Source organism: Pogona vitticeps, chromosome 6, assembly GCF_051106095.1.
Source record: "Pogona vitticeps strain Pit_001003342236 chromosome 6, PviZW2.1, whole genome shotgun sequence".
In the NCBI taxonomy this organism is placed as follows: Eukaryota; Metazoa; Chordata; class Lepidosauria; order Squamata; family Agamidae; genus Pogona; species Pogona vitticeps.
Genome location: NC_135788.1, coordinates 33,932,472 through 33,957,071, shown reverse-complemented (window position 1 = coordinate 33,957,071; position 24,600 = coordinate 33,932,472). Strand labels below are relative to the sequence as shown.

The following is a 24,600-nucleotide window of genomic DNA, read 5'->3' as shown; positions in this document are numbered from 1 at the left end:
TGACGGGTTCAGAGTGCTGCTGGGTTTTCAAAGAAAGCTGATTATCAGGACCTATTGTTCTGCGGAATGTAATGATGATACTATAAAACTCTCATCTGTCACCAGCCCAGGTGGTCTTAAGATATGGAGATACAGCAATGGCTATTTAATGGTGGGAATTACTTTCTTTGTAATTTAAATTATTATAGCTGAAAGAAAAATATGCAAAAAGACTGAAAATATCGGAACAGAAATGAATAACATCTAGGAATAAAAGGATGAATGGAAATTACTCATTGTAATAACATTAAATCTCTAAGGTTTATTAATTACCAAGAAATGCTCCATTTTAAGGTTTATTTATTTATTGACACTGGTCCATTTACTAAAAGTACAGTTGGCACAATGCGGATTGTGTCCATATGCCAGATTACTATGTTTGCACTGCCAATTCTTGTCATTTTTACATGTGCTTACTTTTGTAAGTTTGTAGAAAAGCTCTTATGAAAAATTTTAGGACTTTAGTTCTTAGAGTAAAATCACCAGTCAGCATGGCCACCAGGCATTCTGGGAGTTTTATTTAAAATACTTTTTCCCCTCAAGATCTCACTTTGTCTCACTCAGTGATGACAAAGAGTTGTGGCCAGAAACAGCTCCCCAAACAAATTTCTATCTTCCAAAATTTCGTAACTATAGTGTTCATTCTTTATCCAGACTCTTATAAATCTAAGAGTTCTGTACGCCTCCCAGATCAGGCCATGGGCCAATCTGCTCCTACAGCCTCTTCCCCTCCTTAACAGCCAGAAAGCCAGATTATCCTGGAAACTGGAGTGAAAAAGCAGGTCATTACAAAAGGGAATTCTTTAATTGCTTGAAAGGCCACTCTTTGCCGTAGCATAAGTTTGCTCACCTGTCTGTCTTGCAAATTTATTTGCTTGGTCATTGGCAGATAAAGCCATGAGGTTGGTGGAACTATTACTCATTTAACATTATTTATGTCATCCAATTTGATTGTCATGTTTCAAATGGCTTTGGACTAATTTCGAAGGTGGGTAGTAGCCACCAACCTACCATGCACCCTAAGCTATGAGGAAAATGTTTCAACCCCTTGATCATTTTGGTTCACCTTTCTTGTATCTTTCCCAATTCCTTACATCATTTTTTGTTTCTTTTTTTTCTTAACATGAAGTGAGTGGAACTGCATTGAATATTCTGACAAGAAAGACAGCCAAAAAGTGATGGAACTATAGGAGATGCTGCTGTAGTCACTATTGACAAATGGAATTAATATTCCATCTTGATCTTTTTTTTAATGATCTTTTGCTTCTTCTTTTGCTTTCTGCTCTTCTTTTAAAAGACGATTGTGTGAGAAGGGTAAATAGGATGGAGGGGCTGGAGTACATGGCTTATTCCAGAGGTCCCCAAACCCTGGTCCGCGGCCCAGTGCCAGACCAGGCCGTGAAGACAGACCTACTGCCCCCCTGCACACACTCACCCCTGCACAGCCTGTTTGCAGCTGCGTGCACACTCCAGAGTGCCCACACAAGTGCCATGCTGCCATTTGCACATGTGCACAAGTGGTCTCATGTGTGTGTGAAAGAGCACTCGTTCGCACATGCACAGAAGCACAGGGGTGCCCCGCCTTCCCCAGCCGATCCACGGGGTGAAAACAGTTCGGGACCCCCTGGCTTATTCGACTAATCTGTCCTGTTTTTAATGCCAGCATTCACTTGTGGCATCGGTGGGCAGCTCTAAGGACCATAACAAACTACCCCTGGTCTGGACTGCAATGCCAGGTAGTTGGGTGTAGCTGCCGTTTTAATATGTGACAGTGTCCCAGTGAGATGCTGCACAGGAAGCATTGTGAGCAATGAAAATGATGTCTAGACCTAGCTGCCTGACACTGCTTTCAGAACATGCAGAATTGCCACTGTTCGTTGCAACAAAGTGAATCTGCTCATTCTGGGGGCCCTCAAGCCTGTTGGCCATCAGTGGACCTGTAGCTCTGTGTTGTTTGATGTCCATGCTTTTCATTTGCTTAATCTTTCAGAAGCAGAAGTGGGTAGAACTAGAATTAGAAGCAAAAATAACAGCAAGCTTGGCTATGCCTGATTGTAACTAAACCCAACAGATATTGTTTTCCTTTCTCCATTCTTAACAACAGCAGTAGAAAGTTTGGAGTGTCACTGTTCTCCTGACTTAAGCTGGGAAATAAAGGGAGGAGGAGGAAGAAAGAAAGAATCTTGTGATGAATTATGTGCAGTCTATAGTCCCAGATAAGGGTCACAAGAGATGTGAGTGTAATATGACAGTCTTCAAGACTCCGCATATTAAGCTTTGCTTCTTTTATGTGTAGGCTGTCAGTTGGCTACTAGTGTGCCATGCTATCCCCTCTTTACATTAAAATTTTATTCTGTCACAATCCATCATAAAAGATAAAAGCTGCAACTGGAATGTATCTACTAGTTCTTGCAGAGAAACATGCCTGAAACCTGCCAAGGATAAAAGAAATCCCAGCGTGGTTTTTCATGGCACACACAAAATGCATCTTGTTTTTCTCCTCCCCCAACCCTCCATACTAAAAAAAAATAAAAATATGTTACTTTTACTGTGTAACCCACTAGTAAATGAACTACGTGAATGCTCAAGATAGATATAAAAAAGAAGCACTATGTTATTTACCACATTATTAACATGAAACAAACAGGTATGAGATATATAGATGGATGCTACCTTGTATAACTTTTCCATTAAATTTAAATGATTTTATGGCTGATTGAACAATCAATGGCTTTTTAAAAGTTTTTAAAATAGGTTTCCTACCCAGTGTTCTTAGATTCTGAGTGTTCTCATAATAGCAAAGAAAAAGTTGCCATAGAATGTTGAATGTACTAATCTTATCCACAGCCCATTGAAGAACACTGTCGGTGGTATTGGACAAATCATTATGTGGAGGCTTCATTTTTTTCCAAAGTAAATTATTTATCGAAGTATTGAATCTCAGTATCATGGACCAGAATGCTGTTGGCTATGTCTGTGATGCTTTTGTATGCGTTCCTTTAAAAAATACTGATACTGTAAATACCTATGTTGTTTTCAGAGTGAATTTTTTTAGGAATGCCAGAATAGCCATATATTCTAATAATTGCCTGTCCCCATAAAGGAAAATGAGAAGGAATGTGAATCCTACCCCCACTGATTGCTGCAGGAAAAGTGCATGATATTGTGGGCTGTGATGCCCACAGTAAAACCTAGTCTGAAAAGATTTGCAGCATTGGCATTACAATTTATGCAATTTCTTTGTATATTTTACAAGAAAGTCTTATCCAGTATGATCTCACCATTGAATATTGTAATCAGAAGGATCATCTATAGATCTATGCTGAAATCCTTATTGCTTAAACTCCTTTAATGTAAGTCAGTTGTGGGCAGGAAGCAAATGGCGTTGAGAAAAATTGTTTCCAGAAACACTGGAAATAGAACACCCTGTAGGTAGCTGGGTACCTTAGTGAGTAGGATATATGGCTAAGGCACCAGAAGGATTGAGGATTTGATAAATGATTATTGATTGAGGATTCTGAGTTTTTTATCCCTAGAAAATGAAGAGTTGCCATGTAAAATGAATGCATATATTATATTGTATCCCCACTCTAGATATTATATAGTCCATCACTGTCTTAGCTGCTTCATATATATATGAAGCAGCTAAGACAGTGATGGCAAACCTTTTTGAGCCCAAGTGCCCAAACAGTAACACAAAACCAAATTATTTATTTTGAAATGCCAACAATGCAATTAAACCTGAATACTGAGGTTTTAATTTAGAAAAAAAAAAAACTCATGTCAATTACACATTTTGTCTGTCTGGTTCTTTATTGATTCCTCCAACTGACAGCTCTTTTAGAAAAAAGTCAAGTGCAAAAATGCTGCATTGAATTAAATGCACTCTATTTATAAAGCTTATTTAAGTACATTGAAATCCTGAACTTGTTTCCTCCAAAGTAAGCTACTCTCAGAAAAGCAGCTATATATAGGAATGCAAATTTTTAAAGTATATACCTACATTTTATACACCACATAAAGTGCATACATACATTTCACTTATTTGAAATATAGTGTTGGAAAAGAGATTTACAGATATCATGACTTGTCAGAAAGATAAGTAAAGCAAATTAAGTGTGGACTCTTACTAGAAGCTAAAATAACCAAGCAAAGGGTATTGTACTACAGTGGCATCATGAGAAGACAAGCTCACTGGAAAAGGCAGCAGTGCAGTAGGAAAAGAGGAAGACTGCACATGAGATGGATTGACTCAATAAAGAAACCCACAGTCTTTGGTTTGTAAGACCTTTTGTTTGGTTTTGCAGTCAAAGCAGGACCAGGAGCACAGAGACTGGTATTCAGATTTGGGGAATAAATGATGATACTTTTGCCTGCTTTGGGGATGAGAAACAGAGAAACATGATTGCTACACACTTCAGAAATCTAGCCCCAGGTGTGTTGGTTGTCTTTTACTAGGTGTTTCCTGTTAGTGAGACTCTGATAAATATTCCAGTTCTGCCCAGCTCATTTTAGAGTCTAAACAGAATCTTGAATACTGTAATTGCTGCTCTCAGCAAAAATTGCAGAGCTAAATGCAGTGGAGATGCACTTTGGAAGGTTCCTTTTTTCATGGTTTTATTTATATTTATTTATATTTAATTTATATACCACCCCATTAGTCCCAAGGCACTATTCTGGGTGGCTTACAGACAATTACAAACCAGGACAAACAGACGGTGTAACAGAAACAGCTATGACTAATCAAAACCATAAAAGCCAATGGCACCAACAAATTTTCACAATAAAGAGGACCAGATGGGAGGGGCTCAGACAGGGTTGTATTGAAAAGTCTCCCTGAAGAGTAGTGTTTTTTAAAGCTCACCCCCCCATCTCTGCTGTATGCTACTTTTGTTTTCACTTCACCAGTTTATTTTGCAGAGTATCCCATGACTGGTCACATCTATTATGGGAAACATGGCAGTGTTTCTCACTGTTCCCAGTTTGGGGACCCTGGGAATCAAAAACAGAGTCTGGGGACTTGGCTGAAGCCTCAGATAATCAAGATGTAACCAGTATCTTAATGAAGATAACCTAAGGAAACTGATAAATGGCATAACTGAATTCAATTAAAGATAGATGGAGGCATTCTGAATGTTATACTTAACCAATGAATGGATTAAGTACTCATACTGTTATTTTGTCCTTTAAAAATCCAGAAAGATTAATGAATAATCATTTATCAAGCCTGTCTTCTATAAATACCCTGGGAATAAGCACCATTGACTACAAGGTACTTACACTTGTATAAACATGGATAGCATTGCATTTTAGAAGTGTTACATCACAGGATTGCAGAGGTCCATCCCATAACATATGGTGAAGCTCTAATGATATATTTCTGATGTAGTTTTATAGTACAGTGGTGCCTCGCATAGTGAGGTTAATCCGTTCCGGATTAACCCTCGCTATGAGGAAATATTGCTAAACGGGACGCAAAATGCCATTGGAACGCATTAAACTTAGTTTAATGCATTCCAATGGCTTCTATACTCACCGTTAAGCAAAGTTTCCTCATAGCGCCGCCATTTTCGCGCCCTCGGTAAGTGAGGGCAGGGTGCGAAAATGGTTGCGGCGGCCATTTTGGGTCATCCGGCGACCATTTTGGAGCCGCCGAACAGCTCATTTCCCAGTGTCACAATGCGAGTTTTGGCCATAGAGGCCATCGGTAAGCGATCGCATTAGCGATCTCAAAAAAGAGATCGCTATGCGATTTCATTGTTATACGGTGCGCTCGTTAAGCGAGGCACCACTGTACTATAATTTTTCAAATCTTGACCTATTGCTGCCAATTTAAAAGTTTCTTTCTTTCTTTCTTTCTTTCTTTCTTTCTTTCTTTCTTTCTTTCTTTCTTTCTTTCTTTCTTTCTTTCTTTCTTTCTTTCTTTCTTTCTTTTATATGCTACCCATCTAGCCAGGCTATTTTGGGTGTTTCACAACACAATCAAACAAAAACATAATTACGAGTATAAAATAAATTCAACATATAAAACATCATAAAATATAATGACTATTAAATAATCACATAATAAAATATTAGATTTTTAAATATTTCAAATGGTGCAGAGGGCAGAAAAATCTTTTCATCAAAGACTGTTTTAAGATAAACATGTTTAGGCTTCTTTTGTTAATTTCCCTTTTTTTAGTTTAGGCATCCTTCAGTCTCAAAAGACTATGCTAACGTGCTCTGTATGGAGGACTTGGAACAGCATCTAGTGTAGCTGAGAAGGCCAATTCGAGAGTGACAATCCCTTCTACACTGAAGACAAATGCAATCTGTCCCCTGTCCAGCTTCCTGATTTTGTTGCTTTCGTAACTGACTCTTTGCCTCGGCCATGATGCACCGCCTGCCTCCAGACTGAACGCTCAGATGTCAGGGTTTCCCATCTGTTGAGGTCCATTCCTAAGGCCTTCAGATCCCGCTTGCAGATGTCCTAGTATTGCAGTTGTGGTCTCCCTCTGGGGCAATTTCCCTGCACTAATTCTCCATACAGGAAATCTTTTGTTAATTTCCCTACTTACCAGAAAAAGACATTGCAGGGCTATATTTTGGATTAAAAATAGAACTATGTGGAAAATGCCTTAACATTACTTCCACCTCCCACTCTGTCAAACAGAAAGCAATTTGTAAGGCTGGCCAGAAAAAAATCAAGTGTGTACCATAATACAATCATACCAAAATCATTTACTGGGTATTTTTGAATGCAATGCAATCCACCAATTGTGATTAGCTTTTAATGCTTTTTTAATTCTGGTGTTATGAGTCTCTCTGTCTCTCTCTTTCTCTCTCTCTCTCACACACAAACACTTTGGGAGGTTCCTTTTTTCATGGTTTATGAAAGAAACAGTTTTCCACACACACAACCTCCCGCCCTAAATTTTCAGCAATCATTTGCATCAGTTCAGTATGTCCCTGTTTCTTCTCATTACATTTAAACAAGCTTGATGAATCCACCCGTCCCTCTCTCGCACGTTCCTTCCCGCCATATTTGACGCCTTCCGTCCTGCTTGCCTCAGTTCTTTTTTTCATGGTTTTGAGTCAGTCTGTCTCTCTCATACACACATATACACACACACTCCCTCCCTCAATCTTTACATACATTTAAACAAGCTGATGAATCCACCCGTTCCTCTCTTGCACCTTCCTTCCCGCCTTAATTGGAGCTTTCCCCCTCCAGCGGAAGTAGTCATTCCCAAGCCAGATTGACTGCCCGGGCTATTCTACAGCAGTAAACCATAAAGCAGCCTTGTCTCTGATCTCTAAAAGAACTGATTTACAAGTGCCAAGTGCTACAGCCAAGGAAGGTAGCAGGGACAGATGGCTTACAATCATGCAGTTTGAGGTTCGGCTGCGGGGTGGGGATGGGGGGTAGTGCTCCACTCGTGTGCCCAGGGAGATGTCTCCATGTGCCATCTGTGGCAGGTGTGCCATAGGTTTGCCATCACTGAGCTAAGGTATATGGCGCTGTTCATATATATCCTGATAAAATATTGTGTGCAAATCAAGTTGTAGTATCAAATTATGTTGAGATGGTGACCCTAAGAGGAGGATGTAGGCTTGGCATCAAAAATAACAGCTAGAAATGCCAGCCCCACCCCTAGATTCCTATAAGATAATTTGCAGTCAACATGCCTCCTACCTTCCAAGAGTCACCTCCACTCATAGAAAAAGAATGTGCCCTTGTGTGTGTGTGTGTGTGTGTGTGTGTGTGTGTGTGTGTGTGTGTGTGTGTGTGTGTGTGTGTGTGTGTGTGTTTTAGAATGATGATTAGGAAATACTGAAAGTTAAACCTCCTGAGGTCTTATTATCCAGTCAATTTCACACACATGTAGAGTTCAGTGAAAATTGGAATGTGCAAATGGTGCGGAAATTGGACCCATGGAGTTTCATGGTTCTAGCAGGGCACTCCTTCCATCTAAAGCATAAAGGGTTTTTGATCCTTTAAAGCAGAGAACTTTGAAGTTGGTAAGGTTGAAGAGGCAGCCAGAATAATATAGCTTCAATTAATATAATTTTTTTCAATGAATATTACCTATTTTTAAAAATTTAAGTCAGTAAAAGGATAGTCCTGGGTGATTTAATGTTTAACACAATATGGTGAATGTGTTGCCACAGTGTAGATTTCAATAGTTTTAGCATTTTAAAAGACATTTAATTACATTTTGATTATGCAAAGGAATAGCATTATGTGCATTGGCCATACCCAAGTTCCTGTTTCACAGCAGTAAGTATAGTATCGTATACCAGACTATAAAATTATCTATCCTTGGGCTGCAAACTAAGTGGATTGTATATTCTTTTAAAGGATTAATTCTTATTTAAAACTAATTAAACCACAGGTTACAAAATCACAATCACAATGTTGAGGATGCTGCAGGAATGAATGCTAGTATGCATTCTTAGAAGGCTAGATTTTTTAAATTACTTTTCCTTTTGGGCACACATGGTTCTTCTAATATTACCTGTTAAACAGCTTCAATACTTATCAGTACATTTTCAAGTATACAGTAGTACCGCTGTATTTGTGGAGGATCAGTTCCACAATCTACTGTGGATGCCTGAAATCACAGAAACAAGGTGACCTGTGGATACTGATCCCACAGATACGAGGGTCCTACAGTAATTTGAACAATTGGTTTGCTTTTAAAGATTCAAGGAGCCCTCTCTCCAATATGAATCTGTTTAGCTCCTTGTTCCACCAATATTTATTTGTTTAAAGTATTTCTACCCTGCCTTTCTCCTTAAAGGAACCAAGGTGGAGTAAAAATATCTGAAATGAACTTGGATGGCTGTGGCCAGGCTTTGACATTTTTTTCCTATAGAGGCTGGCATTGCATGCTCATGGTGGTCTCCCAATAACAAGTAAAAAACCAAAACCCAATTAAATGAGGTTTTGACTTGTTGATCTGTTTTATGTGCAACTACTGTTGTTCTTTATAACTGTCTGCTTTATTGAAATGTGTTTATCCACTTGTTTTAAAAACTGTTTTCTCTTTTATTGAATTGTTTAGGTTGTACTTTGTCTTGTTTGATATCGTTTTCCCTGGAAACTATGATGTGGAAGGCAGGATAATAAATTTAAACAGTAAATATAGCATGATGTGAGTCCAAAGTTCTGTTAAGTCCAAAGTTTAATTAAGCCTATGTCTGCTTAGTGCTGTGCTTTTAGTATCCTAGAGTGAAACAATTACATGTACGTTGACTATATTCTTGCAGGTGCTTTGAAAGGCTGAAGTGTCTTTCACTTACCGATTGAGCACCAGCAGTAATATGCCAATCATATATTTTAGTTGTATTGTGACTTTAAAAATTTGTTATTTTTGTAACTTTTTTGTAACTTTTTTTTTGCAGAGACTCTCCTGGATGACTTCCTTCTCACATATACAGTCTTCATGACAACAGATGACTTGTGTCAAGCTCTCTTGAGGCAATATCCTTTATTAATGCAAGAAGATGGAATTCTCAATCTCCCCATCTTGCTTATTGTGTCTAGTCTACACAACAGGGAAGCAGCTTTCATAGGGTGTTTGGGAGTTTTTGCATTTAAAGAAGAGTGTGAGAAATCAGTCTCACATATGAATAATTTTGTTTTTTTTCATCTTCAGTGTACAGTAATGAATCAGATTAGGACTTAGGCCTCTAGCTGAACTTTTATCTTTTAAAAGATGTGGACAGGTACTGGGACTTTTATAGGGGCAGAGATATTATAGTTAATTTTTTTAGTTATAATTTTATTACTGCAGTTTTCTAATTTCTGGGATATAATAAGTTACTTTAGGAGTTCAAAATATTTGTAGTTACAGTTACAATTACAGTGGTGTGACCTCACTAAATTATACATGTTGGCTTGTTCTCTGCATACATGCCTAACATACATGCCTAAAAAATTAATAACACAAAATCACCTAAAACAGTTATACAAAACATGCTCCCCTCCGCTGGGACTATTTGGAGATAAAATCAATTTTCCAAATTTCTTTCCCTTCATTTTCCTTCCAAAACTGCACTGATTTTTGTGAAGGTGCAAAATCCTTTTAATTTCTTAATACAAAATCAATAAATTCTCCCCAAATAGCTATAAAATACTCTTATTCATCAAAATCTTCTTTAATATTACACATTAACTAATCATTAATAGCTACATTCCAAAGCTCTTTATATCATGCATTTAATTGAAAATTGTATTTTGTTGTTTTCCAATTCATTGCTACCCTTAATATTGCTTCTGTTAATAAACTTGACATTAATTCATTGTTGAGTTCCGTTGATCCTTACCAAATATCAATAAAAGTGCTATTTTGGGATGTACCTCTATATTTATCTTATTTAATTTATTTCCTTGAAAACCAACTGCCAAAATTTCAGTATATTCTCACATTCCCATCACATATGGAAATAAGTAACTATTTTTGATATCTTCTCCAACACAATTTAGAATAATTAGTATCTATTTGATTTAATTCCATTGGAGTTAAATACAATTTCCAAACTAATTTATAAAAATATTCCTTTATTCTTATTGACATGGTTTTCAGTATTCTTGTATCCCATGTTATTCCAAACCTTGACACTTCTCCCCACCCCAAATAATGTTCCAGTAATGTTTTAAGAAAATCTTGTTGGTCCTCTGCTTAGGTTAGACTCTAACCTAACAGAAACTTAACTTACCACTTCACATCCCTTTCTCGTCAGTCTCCCTTATAATATATTTCTCCCCTGGATTTACAAATATATCCTTATTTACTCCCACCCAGTTCTTCAAGATAACAACCCAATCATATTTATCTATATTCATCTATAATTTTAAAGACAAATCACCATAAATTAATTAAATATTTCATGAAGGTATCTCCTTCACAACCTCTTAACTGTGTATCCTTTTTAAGAAACACATACATCTCCCTGGGCAGAGGGGAGCACTGGGCAGATCCAGTGACAGATCCATCAACTGTACGTTTTTGATCATCTTCTAAGCCAGAGATGGCAGGTTGATCTTGCGTCTCCATTGGCAATCTATAATCTTTCACCATTTGATTTCTTTTAGTGCAGATCTCATGAATCACATCTATATTAGATCTTTATTTCAAGCAAACACTTTCTCCTTCCTGTGACTTAGTAAGTTATTTATTATTAGCTCTGTGCTTGAAGTGAACCTGTTTCATGGGATATGGTAGATACTTCCTTATCATGGAACTCCGAACTTTTAGCAGAATTAATCAAGGCATTCCCCACTTCAGAGGATTTTGCTTTTTGAAATCTAGATAAACTTTGATATGATGGATGTGATGTATCTTACCTTAGGCTCCTCACTCCTTTTTGTCTGGTGTCTCAGCATTGAAAAAACAACCATCAAATGTCCTAAGCTCACACAGACACATCACCTTGGCTTATTTTAATGACAGTTCTCTTATAAGGTGTGCATTATACTTGAAGCCCTATAAGTAGAAGATTTTTTTTAATTGTTTCAGTGACTTGGGACAGTTTAGTTCAGTTGACCATCTCAGTTCAGAAACAGAACTCCCTCTTCCCTGTGTTTGTAGACTGCCTTTCAGTAGAAATGTTTCCTAGAATTATTTAATGAAAAGTTAAAATAAATGTGGTAAAATAAAACACATTTTAATAAATGTTACACTGTAATACTTACAGTACACAACAGCCAGGTTTCTCAATACATGATTTAATATTCCTTGACCTCTCATGCCTTACTTATTGTGCAAAAAGCCATCAAGGCAAGGAAGAAATTCTAGATGTTTCCTGTAGAAAGCGAAAAGTCTTACATTTGGTGTCTCAATGGACTTCACTCTACAAAGATTGGTTACATGGAGATGAGCATTTAAAACAGTTTCTGAAGGTATGTTTATCCACTTGTATTTCAGTGGAGTATAACATGAACATGGAGCATGAGTTTACTTTTTTGATAATCCTCTGCCCAAGTGTTTTAGACTCAGAAAAGCCTTTCCCTCCGAAAACAAACAGGTAGTGACTGACTTGCTTCTACTGGTATTTTTAAAGGCCCTTTACATCCTGAAACCAGTACAAGATAACAGTTTCTTTAAGATGACAAATTGATCCTCTCCTGAGGCTTCAGAGAGTATGATTTGATATTTGGGGGCAATTGTTTTTCAGAGCATCTAGGAAACTACATGAGGAAGGGACCAAGACTGCATTTTCCCCATCCTTACATTTGGAGGTATGGGGACATGGATCAACAATTACCAAGACCAAGGGCATATCCAGATGAGGAATGTTGGAATGGTTTGGTTCACACTAAAATGTTCTTATTTTTAATGTGATCCTCACTTCAACGATCCTTCCATTCATGCTGATCAACATTTTTCTCCAATGAGAAGGGTCCAAGCAGGTCTTTGGATAACCCGCATTTTGTCCCCCTTTCAATTAAGGAATGCCCCTTTCACCACATTTTCTTTTGGGGGGTGTTTAAATCTACCTTAGATTAGAGCAGGCATCCTTCAGTCTTGAGAGACTATGGTATCGTGCTCTGTATGGAGGACTTGGAACAACATCTAGTGTGGCTGAGAAGGCCAATTCGAGAGTGACAATCCCTTCCACGTGGAAGACAAATACAATCTGTCCCCTGTCCAGCTCCCTGCTTTTGTGACTGCCTCTTTGCCTAGATCTGCTGGACAAGGGTCTCTTCAAACTGGGAGATGCTGCGATGCAACGCCTGCCTCCAGGCTGAACGCTCAGATATCAGGGTTTTTCATGTGTTGAAGTCTACCTAGCAATACATAATAATGGCAATATGTCTTTATTTGTCTAGAATAGCACTGCATTAACAGGAAAATATATTTAAAATTTTTAAAATGGTAGAGTAGATGAAAATAGAGAATGAGGGGTTCTGTTTCATCCCTTTCAATGCCACAACCCATCAAATATGTGACAAGGTTGTCAACTCAGATAACACTGCCCACAGCTCTATTTAGGTATGGACTAACCATCCACATGGGCTACAAAAGGGGCTAATTAAAAATGTTCTGAATCATGCCAAAAATTGTAGCCTTAGTACTGTGCCAAAAAGTAGCAGGAAAGCTCTAAGCAGAGGTGGTATGGGTCACTTTAAGTCAAAACATGTGAATGCCATAAACCAAACAGCACAAAAAGTGATTCAAATAGTGAGCTATTATGCCAGTGCAGATGTGCCCTAAGTTACTTGTTTTCCCCATAACACCAAATTTGTGACAATTCAAAGCATGTTGGAGTGGGCTAAAGTTCCTAGTCCAAAGTAGAGTAGAATGGGATTCAGTATCAAAAATGAACATACATTCCATTGATTTAAGTAATTCATGTTTAGTTGACATTTAATTCACCTCTGTGTCTGCTTTGGGGCACATGCATTTTACTGGTTTCCATCCACACAGCAGGTACAAGATAGCAAGTAGGCAGTGTTTTCTGACACTTCATAGATGTTACGTCCTTCCAACATTTTGAAGCTGATGCTTCTCAGAACCACTTTAACATCCTATTTATCTGGAGATGTCAGTTTAAAGTATTGGCACAGAGAGGCTAATGACAGTTGACACTTTTTAACACCATTATGTAGGATCAAGACAGAGACTTTGTCTTAAGGTATCAGCTACCACTGACTAGTGGCTGTATTTTAAATAGAAAATGTACATTGTTTTGAACATATTTGTAAAGCTTTGTTTTAACAAGCTAGTACTTGATTTCCTAAAAAGCTGATGTCCTATGCCCTCACATAAATGTATTTCATTCTTTCTCTTTCAAACTCTCTCCTCTTTGAAGACAATATACAGAAATGTGTTAGATGATGTATATGAATATCCTATACTTGAGAAAGAACTGAAAGAATTTCAAAAGTTACTTGGAATGCACCGTCGACAGTAAGTTGTTCAGTTTTGGTTTTTTAACATTCTTTTCCTCAAGGATTATTAATTATTTTTCTGCTGAGAACTTTTCTTTTTATTTGGGTAAAGATGCCAATGTAAGCATAATATCATGCATTAGTGTTTGTTCAGGCAAGCTTTGCATTCTACAACAAAAAAAGAAACCTTTGAAATACTATCTTCGACACACACAGGGGTGGCAGAAGGGGGAAAATTCAGATACCGTCAGACCATTTATTTAACCTTCTGCTATAACTAGTATAATCAACAGAATACTTGTAGTTACTTGTTGAATTAACAAACTACTAATGTTTACAATGGAAAGGACCTCTTTTAGATATGTAGATCATGAAGATTCGTAATTGATTTTTCCTGTTTTGAGATAGTGTCCGCTCCTTTTGAAATTTGTTATGTTCCAGTTAGCTATATGAATTGTAAGAAACAGTTTTGCTCTGCTAAAAGCAAAAATTCCTCGGTAATATTTAGCTTGTATTCTTCATGATTTCTAAATTCATATGCTAGTTCTGTGTATGGTTCCTAACCTTTTGCATACTACACCCTTTTTTCCATACATAAGATGCTTTTCAATCTTCTCCATTCCTTTAGCTCTAGTTACATCATTATCTCAACTTATTATAAAGCCTAAACTATCCTCCAGTTCTGTCAGGCAATTAAATAAATATATCACCTTAGAATATATGTCTTTCAGTTTATCAAGACACACAAACACATTTATATAGTTATCAAAGATTCACTATGAAATATTGTCAAGTAACAAACTGGATGGCTCAACATGATATATTATTTATAGGTCTTATATATAATTTAGGTTTTGTATACAGAATGATGAAAAATATGATTATAGGTATATGAGTATTACATGTATTCCTGTGAAGCTGTTTTATTTTCAGGTTTGCAGTCTTAGAGTCCATTTTTTGTTTACATCTTCCACAAGAAGATTAGACAGAGGCTGAAATCCTGTTGCTTCATTACACAAAAAATGTAGCATTCATAGCCAGCAATTATCAAGAGATAATTGGATTCTTGGGGGCATGTGCACCCCCCAGCTTAGTGTACACTAGAAAATCCCACTGGGGTGTCTTTAATTATCAGCAAGCAGCAAACTGAATGTTACACCTCTTGCATAACAAAGCAAATCTTGTAACATCCATTTCTACCACGTGGCAACAATTAGTTCTACATGGTGCCAGTTAATGATATTCTTGGATTACATACAGTTGAGGTAACTTGTGGTGTTATGTTCAGCCTTAGATCTGACTAATAGAGTAGGGTCTATTGAAAACAGTAAGAATTATTTCCATGTAAATATGTAGAATCAGTCTGTACTTGTTCCTTTTATATAATTTAATGCTCCTCTCTCTCTGCCTGTTAGAGGAAAAATTGTACTTAAGAATCAATAGTATTTATGAAGAAAAAGAACAATGTATTGTCTTTTCTTGTTTCAGCACTGTAGATGAATATTCACCTCACAGAAAGGTAATACAGACATTTCTAGTGTTTGAATTTCACCTTGGTTGTTCCTGTATAATCTCTTTTTCTCATCTCATGCTTCCTTTTAGTAATAAAGAACTGGGTTAGAATGGTAGCATTGCTAAAATCATTTGTTCCTGCCTGGATAGTTTTGCTTCAAGTCATACAAACATGTATGTGGCATTATTAGTGTTTAACTAGTAAGCTCTCATATGCCAGAATCCAGCACAAGCCAATCAGTATGTCCTTGCCTGTGTGGAGTTAGATAGCTTTGAATCTCAAGATAATTGGGTGAGCAGATTTGGGCAGAAATATTGATTACATATGTCAGGTAGTCCATTGGAGTAAATAGAATATGTTGCATGGTGGTGGAAAGTAACATAAAGCAAAGTAGCTCATGCTGAGTAATGCAGTGAAAATAGTACTTGAAAATTAAGATAAAAATTTGTAGAAATGTGCTACAGTCAGAAAATTCACTAGACTGAAACTTTTGGGGGCTATGTTAAGCTTTGAAATTTCTCCCAGAACTAATTTTCATTCATACGTAAGCTCTTTTCAGCTATTTGTATCCATATATGAAGCTCATTTTTAAAAGAGAGTGTTCTAACTCTGCCCTCCTCCATCATCCCTTCCATGACTGTTCTTCATATAGAAGGCAATAACTGCGAGGAGAGATTGCTCCACTATATATGTATGGATGCTCTCCACACAAGTTGGGATCCTGATTTTTCTAGAGTTCCAAATTGTATGGAAAAAACTATGTTGATAGTGAAATGTCCTTTTTAAACATGTTCCAGCCCCTATGTAGGAGGGTGATGGAAGTGATGACAGAGGGGGTAGGGGCCATCCAGATATGAACTTTATATACATATAGGAAAAACTGAGTAGGGTTTCTGTGTTCTTTCCTTTTGCCCTTCCTGTGTTTTATCCACAACAACTTTTCAAATGGGCCGATGTTCTTTGTCTTTTCTTTTTCAAATTACCCAACAAATTGGTTGCAGATTTATTTTGGATTTTGCAATAAATCAACTGTATTCATTATTCATTTTTTAAAAACTCTTTCATAGCATAAAGCTATTTTACATCAGTTCAGTCTCAAGGAGAACTGGCTCCAGAACAGAGGAACTGTGACTGAAACAGAGGACGGTAAGTATAATGAGGGGAAAAGAAAAGGAGAATGTTTGTAATATACCTTACTTCTATATGCATGTTAGAAACAAACAAAAACCCTTTTCAATAATAAAGTAAAGCAAGTGTAAAAGATCATTGCCAAAATCAAATTGCCACCAAACTAGACTACATCCGTTGATTCAAATTCTAGATGCTAATTCAACACTAATGTAAATCCCATTTATTCAGTGAGTTTGGATTTTGGTTACTAGTATATCAAGCTTTGGAACATCAGATACAGCAAAAATGTATTTCAGTTTTTAATAGATCTAGAATGTTTTACTTAGCCAGTGAAATGTTTCAGTGGGGATGGTAAGATTTTATTCAGCAAATTTGTGAGTATAAGTTTTACATATTTATTTAGTATTTAGTTATTTCATTTTAATGCCACCTTTCTCCCAGAGAAGGCAACCAAGTTGACACAAATTTTTTTTTTAAATGCACACTTGCGCAATAGGATGACATAAGCAATGTCAAATTGTTGCTGATTCTGGCAATTTCAAGGTGCATACAATGTTACACAATGCAACAAAAGTCATATGGAACCCAAAAGGAAATCTTTAATCAGTTGCAATTTGACATTGCTGCTGATGTCATTCCTGCAGAGAGCTGCACAATAGGATTTAGCAATGAGTTTATTATATTAAAAAGCAATTAAACATATAATAATAATATTAGTTTAAAGCAGCTAAAAGGACCTTAAAATACACATAAAACAAAATAATAACGTGCAGCATTTCAAAATCATAAAGTCTTTATTGCCCAATAAAGTTGTTAAAAGCCTGTCTAAAAAGGGAAGGGGCCGACCAAGCCTCCTGAAGGACAACATTCCACAGTTCAGAAATTATTATTTTTATTTAGAATGATTTCGAAAGAATAAAAATATTATTTTTATTTAGAAATATTTTTATTTAGAAAAATAATAGGACAGTATACAGTATATATTGAAAATAATTCAGTGGTGTTGTAGGGGTTGACATTTAAGTGTAATTTTTAAAGATTTAAGGTTACTACGAGCTTTAAAAAAAGGCATATTCTAGTAACTAATGAATGAAACTTCCCCAGCCTGGCTATATTATTTGAAAACAGCTATCCATTTTATGAAAACTGGATAGCTTATTCAGCTGCAGTACTGCAGAGTCAGGAGTTTGATTCTTCACTGTGCCTCCTGGGGGAAGAGCCAGCCTGTGTAGTCTTGGGCAAGCTGTACATTGCCGCAAAAAGGGAGTGGTAAAACACTCCTGACTGAGTATGCTATATCAGCAAAAAAAAGGGAAGAGTTGCCATAAGTCAGACAAGCATATAAGTTGACTTGACAGATTATAATAATTATTAGTAGTGATACTGTTAGATATTCCAAAACCGGTGGTTGTCAACCCCCAGTCAGCGGCCCGGTGCCAGTCTGTGTGCTTGCCAGAACTGGGCTGCAAATTCGGATCTCCGCCCGCCTGCATGCACCCGTGGTGGGCGTGTCACACTCACACGGGGGCATGTTGCGCCCACCGTGGGCATGTCACACTTGTGACACGCCAATCGCATGAGCGTGATGTTCCCCCACCCCTGCACATGGAGCTCACTCCCCCCAGCCGGTTCGCAGCCCCAAAAAGGTTGGGGCCTGCAGTTCTCGTATGACCTTAAACCTAGTTGGTGGTTACATGTGTTGCAGTTTGTAATCTGAAAATGCTAGTGGTTTGTGTCCTTGTGTTTTTCTAGGAAAAGGCAAATGTGCTTTTTGGTTCACATGTAGCAACCATGGCTTCTGTTGAAGAATGGCTGTCAACCAAATGTTAACAAAAGCATTGCAATAATTCATTCTGGAAACATCTTGCACTCTAATAAATTATGCCTCTGTTAATGGAATTCTCTCTCTCTTTTACAGTATTTTGTCGTGTATATATAACAGAACATTCTTATGTCAGTGCAAAAACTAAAGTATCTGCTTCAGCTCATGACATCTTGAAAATCGTAGCAGAAAAGCTTCAGCATCCACAGGAAGACCTGGCTTTAGTGGCTCTTTCATTTTCTGGAGGTAAATTATCTTCAACTATCAGTCGTCTCAGGTTCCTCTCTTCCTTTTTGTATCTTATCTATAAAAAAGATGGGTGGTATTTTCTAATGTAAGAATAAGGTCCACAGCTGGATGACCATAGTTAAAATAAGGAGCTGCTTAGCAGTGGTTTCCATGACAACGGCTAATTCAGTGCTTTTGGATAATGCATTTCCACATCAGGTCTGGGTTGCAAGGGACTTTTCCTGTATCAAGGTTTACTGTAACAAATAAGTCTCCCAGTTCAATTCATAATTCAAAATAGCCTGAGAGGAGAATTGAAGCTTCTTGGAATGAGGCAGTGCAAGAACACTTTTTGAGTTTAAAAGACCTTGAGCCGAGAATATAAATAACTCTTGACATATTATCTTTAGCTAAAAAGTCAAAGGTCTAGGCATCTGCCTCTTTGTATTAAAATTATGTTGCTCTTGATCTATTTGACTGGCCTGGTCTCAGTTTTTACTCTAAGATCACATCATAATATTATAAAAGGAAAATATCAAGGGGTATGTTCAATCATAAATTTGATGGGCATCCAGTTTATTCATAAATTGCCAGGTGAATTTATTACAGATTGTAGAAACTCCTCCTTTGGAGCAGAATGTGTGTCCATGGAAACTCTTCTACTTTAACAAGAAATAAAGGCAAATTTAGAATATTTCTATATTTTTCTCATATGCAAACTTTTCTTTAATTAATAAACAGGAATTTAAATCCTCCTGTGAGTTTCTATGTAGTTTTATGCGATGCTATCAACTGGGGCTTACCAAAGAAACAATATATGTGAAGAGCTATCAAGAAAAATTCAGGTTATTATAAAATATACATGTGCCTCCTTTGCAGTGTTTCTCTTGTTTCACAGGAGGCGCTGTGGTGGCAGAAGTTATTAACACCAAGCTGTACTTCCACAACATTCGTTACCAGGGGTGTGATTCAGATTTGAATGGTTTCTGGTTTGAGTCGAGCTGATTCAGACAGATCTGAGAGATGTCTGAATCCAACTGAGCAGACAGAATAAAATGGAATAATTGGAACATGGATTTGGAGGGACACAGAAACACAGATAATGTGTCCAAAAATTATATACTTCTCTCAGAGTTTACCATATACTGAAATACCTGGTTGGTAGATGAGAGGAGAGAGCAGAATTTTGTCACTAACATCGCTTGCCTTTAATCATAGGGTATGGTTTTACAAGAGCTTTTCATACTTGGTTCTTTGAGAGAGGACTGTTGAAGTAGCATATTGCAGGGCTGAGGTGGTGCTTAGTTAGCTTTGTTCATTCTATCTCTCCCTACATAATAAGTGTTTAAACTGTTTTGATGGTGTCTGTAGGAGACGGAATTGTGCAGCACTGAGTATTACTTTGGGAATTTTAGATAATATTCATTTCCTTCTGGCTGCCACTGTATGCTCCATATTCATCATCTATGTATGATTTACTGTCATCTCTGGGACTAGGCAGAAAACAAACCAACAACTGCCTTGCACGGTTTTTTACTCATATTGAATCTGTCTTAAAGATTTTTATTTATTTATTTTGGCCTAGGCCACCCCTTCTGTATGCCATTCCCATAATAATTTTCTGCAAATGAACAAAGCTTAGGGAAATGCCACAGGTGCTTTTGAAATAAATCAATCAATCCGTGCACCTACCCTTATTAAACTGTCAAGATGGGTAACTATTCCTGCAAAAGTTATTTAATCTGTCAGAAATAAAACATTATTTTGTGCTACAAACTGCAGTGCAAAAAAGAGGGGGCAGTTATTTGAGGTCTGTCAGGAATAATCTCTTTCTAAGGGTTTAATATGACTGCATGTTTCATTTATTTCTGACAAATATAAATAACTTTATAATCCAGGACTAGGAATTTGTGGGCCCTCAAGATTTTTTGGCCTATAGCTCCTACCACATACAACAAAGCCAGTGGCAAGAGAGTTGTAGTTGAATTGTGGTTCAAAACGCCATGAGAATTAAAAGGTCTCTGCACAGCATCTTTTTTCCATTTTATTCTTCCTGCTCTTCTGCCCTACTGCATTTATAGTCACTCATTGGTTTTCCATGGTAATCAGCGGAACACACAATGATGTAGATTTCTGAATCAAGATTTAACTTTCTAATCAAGCTGAATCAAACTGTTTTCTGATTTGGGGTTGAAGCCAATTCTCATGGCAGTTTCAACCTCTTCCTTAAAGGAGGAGCAGATGGGTAAGATATAATTGTTAAAAAAATTTCTAGAGAAACCACGGGTAGTCTCACACACTGTGAAATGTATATTCAGTTAGTTATTGTAGGTGCAGTGAATTCAGAAATATGTTTTAAGTTACAAAATATGTTTATATTTCTCTTTTCTATGCTTGTGTTAAAGAAAAACATGAATTACAAGCAAATGACCTTGCAGTTGCCAAATCCCTTGAGTCATCTGCTCGTATGTTTGTATTTCGAAAGGATCTAACAGATACTCTGGTAAGGGTGTATGTTCTGAGTTCTAAAGATTTCTAATCACCCTAAAAACTATGTGGCTATTTATTGGCTTCTTGATATAAATACTGTGGCCAGTTTTGCTTCCTCCATTGTCTACACTTTTCATCCTTATAAAATGCATGGTTTCATATATATTTGTTCATCAAACAAAAGTTTTGTAAATTAAATAAATTATGTGATCTCAAATAGAATGTTAACTACATAACACTATCAGTTCTTACCGAGACTGAACCTTTTAAATTATTAGCACAATTTGATTCCTTATACTCTCTCACATGATAATAATTTCATGCAAGCTTCACAGGAAAACAATGTTTTATAAAGTAAGGGCTGATATCAAGAGCTGGCACGGCAGAAGTTTGCTCTCTTCCTTGGCGCTGTGCTTCTGTGTTCTAATCTGCTTGATTACTTGCATTTTGGGAGGGAGTAACCACATTAGTAAAGGTAAAGGTTCCCCTTGACAATTTTTGTCCAGTCGTGTCCGACTCTAGGGGGCGGCGCTCATCCCGCTCTTCAAGCCATAGAGCCAGCATTTGTCCGAAGACAATCTTTCCGTGGTCACATGGCCAGTGTGATTTAGACACGGAACGCTGTTTACCTTCCCACCGAGGTGGTCCCTATTTATCTACTCGCATTTGCATGCTTTCGAACCGCTAGGTTGGCGGGAGCTGGGACAAGTGACGGGTGCTCATTCCGTTGCGTGGATTCGATCTTATGACTGCTGGATCTTCTGACCCTGCAGCACAGGCTTCTGCGGTTTAGCCCACAGCGCCACTTGCATTTTGGGAGGGAGTAACCACATTAGTAGTTCATCCTTTTTCCCACATGCTTTGCTTGGGGGGAAAAAATCAAAAGGATGAGAAAGATTTGAAGGAGCAGCAGCAGGTGACAAGAGCAATGAGGGAGCTCTAATGATTCCCTAAACCTTGAGCTAGATCTGAAAGTAAGAATAATTGATCATTTTTAAAGGATAATTTTTAGAAATAATAGAAATATTTGGAGAAGAACGGAGAAAAACATTATTTTTCTGTTATCTGTCTGCCATGTAAAATAAACATTTGAAAAGAAAGAATATAAATGAAGCATATTAATCACAAGCATTACATTCTATAGATTTACATATATTGGTCACACAAACACTTCACAGTGATATCAAAAATATACTGAGAAGTTTGTTTTAAGTAATTCCTAAGTAACTATTATCGGGACGTGGTGACGCTGCGGGTTAAACCGCAGAAGCCTCTGTGCTGCAAGGTCAGAAGACCAAGCAGTCGTAAGATCGAATCCATGTGAGGGAGTGAGCTCCCGTCGCTTGTCCCAGCTCCTGCCAACCTAGCAGTTCAAAAGCATGTAAATGTGAGTAGATAAATAGGTACCACCATGGTGAGAAGGTAACGGCGTTCCGTGTCTAGTCACGCTGGCCACGTGACCACAGAAACTGTCTAAGGACAAACGCTGGCTTTACAGCTTGGAAATGGCGATGAGCACCATGCCCTAGAGTTGGACACGACTGGACTAAATGTCAAGGGGAACCTTTACCAAAGTAACTATATTTGTTCTGTGGTTGAGGTGTTAATATTAAAAGCATACATCTTAAGTCAACAAATGGAGAATTTTTCGTAGAAAAAATATTAATGCTAATCAGTGTGATGCTGCATCATACCTTCTTGTCTTGGAGGAAATATTATTTGTATATTTTGTACAGTTTGTAGTCCAATTCCAAAAAGTCACAATTTTTCAAGCCAAAATGTTGAATTAAAATAACATATTCATATATATCTTTATCGTGGGAATTTCAATTATGTGGTTATTCAGGAAATCTTTCCATTTGCCAATTGATTTAGAACCCCTTTGCTGAAAATGAAGAAACCCAGCAACGATCAGTAAGGATTCTGGGAATTAACACTTGGGATCTTGCTCTGGAATTAACAAATTTTGATTGGAGTCTTTTCAATTTGGTCCATGAGGTAAGAAGCAGTGGATGCATATGATTCGTACACTTATTGTTCAATTCCATTTTGTGTGTGTGCGCGCCATAATATTTGATCCCATAATATCTTCTTCAACTGATTCTTCATCATGAAAATGTCTATCATCAGTATTCAATACTATTGGAACCTAGATCTCTGTTTTCATAAGCTAATAAATATATATCAAATTAGCATCAGAAATGATGGTTGCATCCAGACTTAGCCATAAGAGTATAGTATTATGGAAATTAAGAGTGCCTAGGTAAATAATGAGTCAAATCCCACTTAGTTCCGTGTGTCTGTGTATAAGGCCTCAACTAGAGTACAGTATTCCATTAAATTGATTGCTACATTATAAATGAGCATCTGGGTAAATTCCATTAGTTCCATAGGTCTGCTCTGGTTGGGTCTAGCAACTGGATTTAGTCCAAAGTCTGCAATTAATCTCATGTATTTAAATAAAGGAAAAAAAATATGTTCCTCTGCTTACAGATAGAATTCTTCTTCTCAAACTGAAACCTACAGTAATTAATGGATACCAAACTAATTTTACATTTTTCATGGCTGTGGCTGAAACAGTGATTGCTGAACATATTTAAGAAATGCTGAATTCTTTCTAAACTGCTTGAGGATTGTTCATGAATTATTAAAAAGAGATATCTGACCAAGTAGCAACAGTTAATTTTTTTTCAGATAGTTAAGTTCTGATTTGCATTTTTTTTAAAAAAATGCCTAATTACTCTTTAACTGTCTTCTAGCAAGAGCTGATATACTTCACTTTCAGCAGACAGGGCAGTGGGGAAAACACTGTGAATCTTAGTCTTCTGCTTCAAAGATGTAATGAAGTTCAGCTCTGGGTTGCCACTGAAATACTACTCTGCAATCAACTCTGCAAACGTGTACAGCTGGTGAAGAAGTTCATTAAAATTGCTGCTCAGTAAGTTTAAAACAATATGAATGTTGGCACTAGGCTCCTTTGTGGAATACTTGCAATCCTTATAAAGTTCATACTTGGATAATGGAAGAAAATATGCTATATGCCGCATTGTTTTGCCTACTGTATCCCTATTCAAATTTTTTGTTGAGTTACTGCAATGCTAAAATATATCATGCAAATTTTGTGAAAGTTTTTTTCTAGTATGAGAGGCTTCGATTTCAGAGTACTTTAGAATCTCTTGCAGAGAAGTTATGAAATTAAAATAATAGAGATTAAGTATTAATATTTCTCCTCTATTTTAGATAGATTTTTTCATGTGTTTAAAATATATTCATATTCTTAAGATAAATATTAGCATTTTCATACAGAAAACCATTAATGTTTTCAGTATGCAATATGAAAACAAAATCTCATTGGGAGGACTTTACATCTCAGATTTCCAGCTCAATTTGAGTGCACGAGTGCAGGCATGTGCATGCGCATGTACACACACACACACACACACACACACACACACACGCACGCACGCACGCACGCACGCACGCACACACACAAAT

At 37.1% G+C, this 24,600-nt stretch overlaps 1 protein-coding gene across 1 annotated transcript in view; it reads left to right on the top strand.

Annotated features, from left to right (window-relative positions):
• RAPGEF5 (Rap guanine nucleotide exchange factor 5) overlaps positions 1-24,600 on the top strand; it is a 173,321-nt gene that overhangs the window by 124,745 nt on the left and 23,976 nt on the right. The window contains exons 12-20 of the mRNA XM_020781222.3: positions 9,430-9,508; positions 11,785-11,929; positions 13,843-13,940; positions 15,410-15,440; positions 16,502-16,580; positions 18,484-18,633; positions 21,021-21,118; positions 22,981-23,103; positions 23,865-24,043. Coding sequence (XP_020636881.3) covers positions 9,430-9,508; positions 11,785-11,929; positions 13,843-13,940; positions 15,410-15,440; positions 16,502-16,580; positions 18,484-18,633; positions 21,021-21,118; positions 22,981-23,103; positions 23,865-24,043 — 982 coding nt within the window. The remainder of the gene's footprint in view (positions 1-9,429; positions 9,509-11,784; positions 11,930-13,842; positions 13,941-15,409; positions 15,441-16,501; positions 16,581-18,483; positions 18,634-21,020; positions 21,119-22,980; positions 23,104-23,864; positions 24,044-24,600) is intronic.